The sequence below is a fragment of the Olea europaea genome, chromosome 4 (assembly GCF_002742605.1).
Source record: "Olea europaea var. sylvestris chromosome 4, O_europaea_v1, whole genome shotgun sequence".
Lineage (NCBI taxonomy): Eukaryota > Viridiplantae > Streptophyta > Magnoliopsida > Lamiales > Oleaceae > Olea > Olea europaea.
This window is the reverse complement of record NC_036240.1, coordinates 10,644,231-10,652,021: the sequence shown is the minus strand read 5'-3', so window position 1 is coordinate 10,652,021 and position 7,791 is coordinate 10,644,231. Positions and strand designations below refer to the sequence as shown.

The following is a 7,791-nucleotide window of genomic DNA, read 5'->3' as shown; positions in this document are numbered from 1 at the left end:
AGTATCTTGTAATAGAGACCGTTTTCGCAGTAAGTTATGATTAGTTAACAAGATTGACATTATTGTTCTCAGCTTCTTGGCCTAAATATTGTTGGATAAAACACTTTGTTAACCTTCGATGGTGTCTAATAGTACTTGTGGTGACAATCGCATAGACAAATTTAAAAGCAATTTTTTATGTGTAAATTATTTTGTTATGTATTAGTTCGACTTAAAATTTTTACTGAATCTGCCCCTGGACAATCAACAAACTGGCGATGATAACTACGACAACAACGAGTGGGGTTAGAAGTTGTATCTCATTTGGTTTCATATCGGGTGGCAACTTATAATACAATATTAATTAACAGCGTATAATCAAAAAAATTAAAAGGTTAAGAGTATTAATCGATTTTTTATTTTTTATTTTCATTTTTTATTAACTTCAGGGCCGTAGTGGGCCTAATTTGCCCTTACAATAACTACAAAATGGGCCAATGGTGGACCAGCAAAAATATGACTTGAGCCGTGGGGTTCTAGAGCAAATCAATCCAGGGTTTTTGGAGACGGGATTAAATGAACTTGAAAAATCAGAGGGCCTCCATGGTAATTCTTCAGGGACTGATTTGTAAAAATGGAAAAGGCCGTGGACTCCTCGTTGATCTCATCCAAGGGCCTTTTTTGGTGTCTGGAATGTGGGATAAGTTAACAATGTGATCTTGAATGATCTTAGAAGTCATCGAATTAAAGATAACCACAAATTGATGAATGTGTTAAAGAATTTATTGCATTGACTTTTTTCTAGACCATCTCAAATATCGATCTTATAGGTAGCTTTATTTATGTTGGTATGTTACANGCCACCAAAAGATTTGTCTGTCAAATCATTTCTATCACTGAAAGCTGATGGTATTAAGGGTCCAACTGAAATAACCTTCATATTGGTGATATTTTTGATTGATTCTTGTTCTAATCCTTCAAATGTATTAATAAGAACAAATGATGTGGAATCTTGCTCCAGGATTTGTATGTGTTCTAGCATCACAGGGACCATCAAGCCACTAAAGGGACTATCCGGTAAGAGAAAGGTGGGCAAGTCTCTTGAAGAAAATAATGGCAACGCCGGTAGTTTTATTGAGATGGAAGGATCCTTTTCGCCATGATGTAGACCATCTGTACTATTGAAGAAGCGGTCGAAAATGGAAAAAACAGTGGCACACTGATTAAAAAGAAAAGCAGATGGTACCTGAAGATCACGGGCTACCATAGCCACCCAAGGAAGTAAGATGCTGTAAACTATAAGGGTCACCGGTTCCCCATCGGCCGAAAACTTTCGGACAAGACTGGCGAGATTTTGGGAGCCTATGCGCCTAAATTCGAGTACCGAGCTTGAAAAATCTTCCTGGTTTTGTGAGTCATCTTCGTCCTGATCACCGGAAATGGAAACATATGACAAGCCCTGCAGAGTTGGGAAGGATTTTATTTTTTTAAGGCCGCTGTTCTGGGTGGCTAAGGTAACTTTTGCACCATTGCGCACCAGGTTTTTCGCTAATTGGAGGGACGGATTGATATGGCCTTGGATCGGGAAAAAGATGATCAAGAAGTGATGGTTGTTCGTTACTGTGGCTTCTTGTTGTCGATCCATTTCTTCTTTGGTATTAGCATTTTGCTGATTGAAACATTGTTAATATATTGCCAAAGCAATTAGAAAATCTCCAACCCTACACCAAACTAAAAATCATATTCAACTCATTACATTAAAAATTGCACCAAATGAACGGTGCTTAGTCATTTTCTCCATTTATTTTATTTTTCACAATTTATATAGCTGAAAAATTATCTATTTATTTGATTTACTACTACATAAATTACTATATATATAATTACATTTTGTTTACGAAAATATGAAATTATTTAATATATTTTAAAAATGCAGTACAACTAATAAAAATACCACAACTAAGAAAATATGAAATCATGTTATTAAAAACAATGCAGTACATTTCAAATCTAGAAATTAAGGTAGTGTCATAATTTAATTATCGAAATTCATAGATTTATCTCACAAATGTTCAATTAATGCATTTTGTTTTGAGTGCTTTTATTTTAATCTATTCATCTATAATTATTAATTTTGCGATTAAAGTTTATTATTATTAATTAACTACTTAATTATAAATTAAAATTTATGTATGATGTAAAATGACACAAATACTATTTATATCAACTTGGTCATACATAAAAGGGCAAAATAGACTTTTATTATTTTTTTTGATGTAAAATGGTGCAAGAGTTGGTGTTGGGTTGGAATAGTGTTTTTGGTGAAAATGGTGAAATTTGGTGGAAAATGGTTGAATGATTAATGGGTTGGAGTTGCCCTTAGAATTGTCGCACTGTCATTTTCTACCATAAATATCATCTTGGACCATGTCGCCATGCCTTTTGTCATTTAATATTCTTAAGATAAGGGTTCGTGATTTTTGGTAGATGGGTGGAAAAGAGGGAATATGCATAAATTCAAATTAATAAAAAAAGAAATTGGAAGGATAAATTAAGTTGGTCTTCAACTCACCAATAAGAGTGGCCAGCTGTGACTTTATAAACATATAAAATTTTCCATCGGCACAAAGAATTGACTTTTATGACAGAAAAGTTAATGGATGAATAGAAAGTCATAAAAATGATTAAAATACCTTGTTAGGAAATTAAAAATTTAAGATTTACATTTTTCACGAGTTTATGAATTATGCTTCTTGTACATTTCTTGTTGACATTAAGTTTGACGTCTCTCCTATGCGTGGAAAATTTGGCTATTGATTGAAAAAAGTTTTGTTAAAATCAATGTACTAAAATTTGCCAATTCAAATGATGTCAAACTTGATGTGCATGTAGCATGACTGTATAAATATAATACCTTGAAACTCCATATACTGTCTATTTGTGCCTCATTGTTGATATAAAATGCATTTTAAAATAGTACATTGATGAATAATGTATGGTTAAAGAATAAGAAAAATTTTTGTGTTTGCGTGTAATATTGAAAAATGTATGGTTTGAAAGAAGAGAGAGAAACGTAATTTGAAAATAATAGGTATCAAATAAGAGCATAATATAATATGCGATTTATTTGTTAAATTCAGAAATGTTTTCAGTCATCTTGTAATTTATTAGTGCAAATGAAAATAACTGAGCAATTAATGAAAAATTGCCAAAAGAAACCAATTTGGAGTTAGTTTGATGTTCTTGAACATTTTTAGAACCAAAATGAAGAAATATTGAAAAGATACAACTTCTTAGGCTAGTTTTTATTTTTATTTTTTTTTCCCTAAATTTGAAAATAAGATCATATTTTCTAAATCTTATAAGATCCTGACATTTTGATATAAAAATGTTAAAATCAGGAGTCCAATTGATTGCATTATATTCAAGTGATAAATCTTCTACCAGTCTTGAAAAAGAAAATCTGACCAGCCTAATGTAGTCAATAATTTTGGCCACCAAGGAAAAAAAAATAATAATAAAAATAAGAACACAGAGAGGAAATGAAAAATATTTCATATCCTTAATTTGGGCTTACGCTATTTAATAACTTTAAGAGTATCTTGTGGGCATATTTAGAGGATATCCCCAAAAGGAAGACATTATTATGTTGGTGAACTTAGTGGGATAAACTCTCATTTTCATAAGTATAATCTAAAGTTGTAAATAGAAATTCTTTACCCTGATTTGATCAAAATGTCTATGTTCTTAGAATAATTGCCTTCTTTTTATTATTATTATTATTATTATTATTATTATTATTATTATTATTATTATTATTATTATTATTATTATTATTATTATTTTAATTCTGAATTCATCGAATTTTTCAAGGACTTTAAACTTGCAAGCCATCAGGTACAAATAATTATATCTTGAGTTCATATCCTTAATTTGGGCTTACGCCATTTAATAAATTTACGAGTATCTTGTGGGCATATTTAGAGGATATCCCCAAAAAGAAAACATTATTATGTTGGTGTACTTGGTGCCCTTAGTTGGGATAAAATCTCATTGTCATAAGTATATTCTAAAGTTGTAAATAGAAATTCTTTACCTTGATTTGATCAAAATAATTGCCTTTTTTTAAAAAAAAAAAAAAAAAAAAAATTCTGAATTCATCGAATTTTTCAAGGACTTTAAACTTGCAAGCCATCAGGTACACATAATTATATCTTGAGTTCATATCCTTAATTTGGGCTTACGCCATTTAATAACTTTACGAGTATCTTGTGGGCATATTTAGAGGATATCCCCAAAAAGAAAACACTATTATGTTGGTGTACTTGGTGCACTCACTTGGGATAAGATCTAATTTTCATAAGTATATTCTAAAGTTGTAAATAGAAATTATTTACCTTGATTTGATCAAAATGTCTATGTTCTTAGAATAATTGCCTTTCTCTATTTATTTATTTATTTTTTAATTCTGAATTCATCGAATTTTTCAAGAACTTTAAACTTGCAAGCCATCAGGTACACATAATTCTATCTTGAGTAATCAAACGTGAAAGTGATGGAATACTTGGACCCACTTTTAGCTCGACAATAATTGGTCCACATAAAATAGAATTCACTAATTTCATGACATCGTTGGCCCTATCCCCTTGAAGTAAATGGTCTATTGATCATCTTACCCTCCAAACAAGATTCACATAACATAAAAGATTCAACCTGTAATTGCCTGAAAGAACCATCAATTTTTAGTTTTTGAATTCTATTAAGGTTAATGTGAAAAAGTCTAATCTGTCAAAAATAAGTCTCATTAGCGTAAGACAACCTTATATATTTATTAGACCCATTAATGTTATTCATAGAGCCGAATCAAATTATACAAACTATTAAACTAATGTCCATAATAAATAAGAGAATTAATTTACTATATATCCAGTTGAAACAACGCAAAAACTACAAAACATCCCTGCTCAACTAAATGAGCTACGGAAATTAAATTCCATTTAATGTCTAGAACAAAATAACAAATTTTCAAAAGTTTTCCCGGTCAACAGTGGCACTAGCAAACAACAACTCTCGTGTGCAAACTTTGAGAGTGAACTCTCCTTCATTGAGCTTCTCGATTACAGCCACGCGATTTATGCAACGTGATTTTATACCGCAAGTGTACGATGTCAAGTTTTGTAATATAATAATAGAGTAAAGAGTGTCGAACCCACATGTATTATAATTTAAATTTCACTAAGTACTATAATTGTGCAATTTCTACTTTATCTAGACAAATGTATGATTAAATGGATTTAATGTTTTATGAGTGAATAAATTAAACTAATCTAACGTAAATTGGATGCGACAAAATTGGGGAATACAAATTATCAAATGAGAAGGCCTAGGGATTGACTTCATCTAACTTTCAATTATGATTTAACGATTTTCAATAATTCCATTTAATTTTCCCATATTTAAAATCAAGAATCCTAATATATTCCTCTCCCCTCTCTCGAGTGCCGGTTAGAAAATAATCCTAGATTCCAATTCCAATATCTCTATTCCGAATTGAAAATGAAGAATTTATAAAAGTCTCGATTCTTTTATGGAGTAAGCTTCACAGATTTTACACTTTCTTTCAAAACCCATAAAACATATGTTGTGTCAATCTTATGATCACGCCTAAATTCCCCACTCTCGAGTGCCGAAATTGACTAACATCTATTAATGCAATTATTGATCAAGTAATTGAAAGCATTAAAATCATGACACAATTAAATATATGTGAAAAAATCAAAGAAATAATTATAAAATCATCAAACCATACTCGATTCGGCTACATCAAACCCCTAGATAATTTGTTTAGTTCATGATATAATAAATGAAAATCATACAAATTATAATAAACAATATAAGGAAAAGGATAGAAAAAACTAGTTTTTTGGGTAGATCTTCAATCTTCTTCTTTGATGTTGTTCCTCCTTCCTTTTGATGTCTTCAATTTTTGCCTCCTTCAAATTATGTAGTTGAATCCTTCAATCTTGCCTCCCCATCCTTCTCAAAAATAGGTCTTTTTAAATGGTATTTATAGTATCTTGAAGTTATTGGACAAATTAGGATTGAGTTGGGCCAAGAAAAGATTCCAAAAATATAAAATCCCATTTTTCCTCATAGGCGGTGCCACGTTCACTGTTGTTTTCAGCATCTTGGGCGCCACGGCGCCCACTTCGGATGGAAAATGCAGTTTTCGCCTCCTTCAGTATTTTTACCATAACTTCTTCATCCGATATCCGATTGAGATGATTCAAGATGCGTTGGAAAGGTAACTCAAAGGGCTATAACTTTTTTTCAAACATCATTTCCCAATTCTATTGTTTGCTATGTCAGAAATAGGTCTCAATGTGAGACCAAAACTCCGACGTGTAACTTTTCGGTTGGAAAATGATTTGTGATCATATTTTGACTAAATTTGATCCCTTTGACACCTTCCTTCATCCAATTGCCTCCTAGCGCTCTCGGATCATCATTGTGAGTTTCGACACGACTTTTGATTAATTGCATTTTAATCCTCGAACTTTGGATCTCTTACATTTTGGTCATTTCATCCAATTTCCCTAACTTTTACCTATTTCCTTCTTTTGGCCTCTTTTAGCTCTTGTTTTCTCCATTTCCATCAATCTACAAAACAACACCAAAATCACTTGTTAGCACTTCTAAAATACTCTCCAAGATAGCAAAATCATGAAATTAATGTCATAATATAATGAGTGTAAATCACTCATCAATTACTAATGAACTTCAAATTTGATTAGTGACTTCATAATCTACTATCTAGAATTGAAAATATTTCCATTACCTTGCTTTTTGGAAGCTAGATATTTCGAGAGTTCCTCTTCCAATGACCCTTATATTCATAGAGGAAGCATTTTCTCTTGAGCTCTTTATCCACCTTCGCTTTCTTGGCTTGCTTCTATGGGCCTTTTGTATTGGATCAAATTTTTAAATAAAAGGCTAGTTGTGTCATCAAAGAAGAACTAAAGTTATTCTTCCTATACTACAGAGGTAATATTTCTTTAACATTGGATGATATATATTATATTGACAGTAATCGTTATATATGTTTGTTAGCATTATATTCTGACCCTAGTGAAATACTATTTGTCTGTAAACACATTGCAATGGATGAGTTGCACAAATAATTGTACATTCTTTACAAGATTTTAAACTGTATCTTGTACAAAATCCATGGTTGCGATGCTATTTACATTGATAGGAGTTAATATTTTCTTTTCATTATGATAAAGTGTTTCGATATAATTGTTATGTTAATTGTTCATATTCATTGAGCACAAACACTTTTCAACTATATATTTATTTGTAAATTAAACATTTTATTATGTCACAAATTATCTAGTTAATTGATCACAAATACTTTTCAACTCACTCCAACCCCATCCCCAACCCATCCCACTCTATCATTGTCGGCACCACCCAAATTGTCCCCACCATCCACAAACCCTCAACACCACCACCTTATATCCATAGCCACCTCCACCCTTATCTTTACCTCCAACCCACAACTGCTTGTCAATCTTCCGCATGACATCTTCTCCCAATTTCAAACACTTCAAACAACCTATTTTAATTGTTATATTTAACCTTCAAGTTTGAGGATTGATTTGTAAAAGTAAATGAAAAATTGTAGAAAATTAAAAGGAAAGAACACCAGAGATTTTTCGCCCTTGAAAGGGCCTGGATGTTCAGTCGTGAGACCTAATAACCCGTTGAGCATCTACTAAGGGATTTAGCTCAAGATTCACTAATATCAAC

General features: G+C 31.6%; 1 protein-coding gene across 1 annotated transcript; it reads right to left on the bottom strand.

Annotated features, from left to right (window-relative positions):
- Positions 1 to 832: 832 nt before the first annotated feature.
- LOC111393020 (crocetin glucosyltransferase, chloroplastic-like) lies at positions 833 to 7,562 on the bottom strand. Its single transcript, XM_023018421.1, has 2 exons — positions 7,479 to 7,562; positions 833 to 1,648 (listed from the first exon to the last, which is right to left on the bottom strand). Exons 1-2 carry the CDS (start codon positions 7,560 to 7,562, stop codon positions 833 to 835), a joined length of 900 nt encoding a protein of 299 aa, XP_022874189.1.
- Between the last annotated feature and the right edge of the window lie 229 nt (positions 7,563 to 7,791).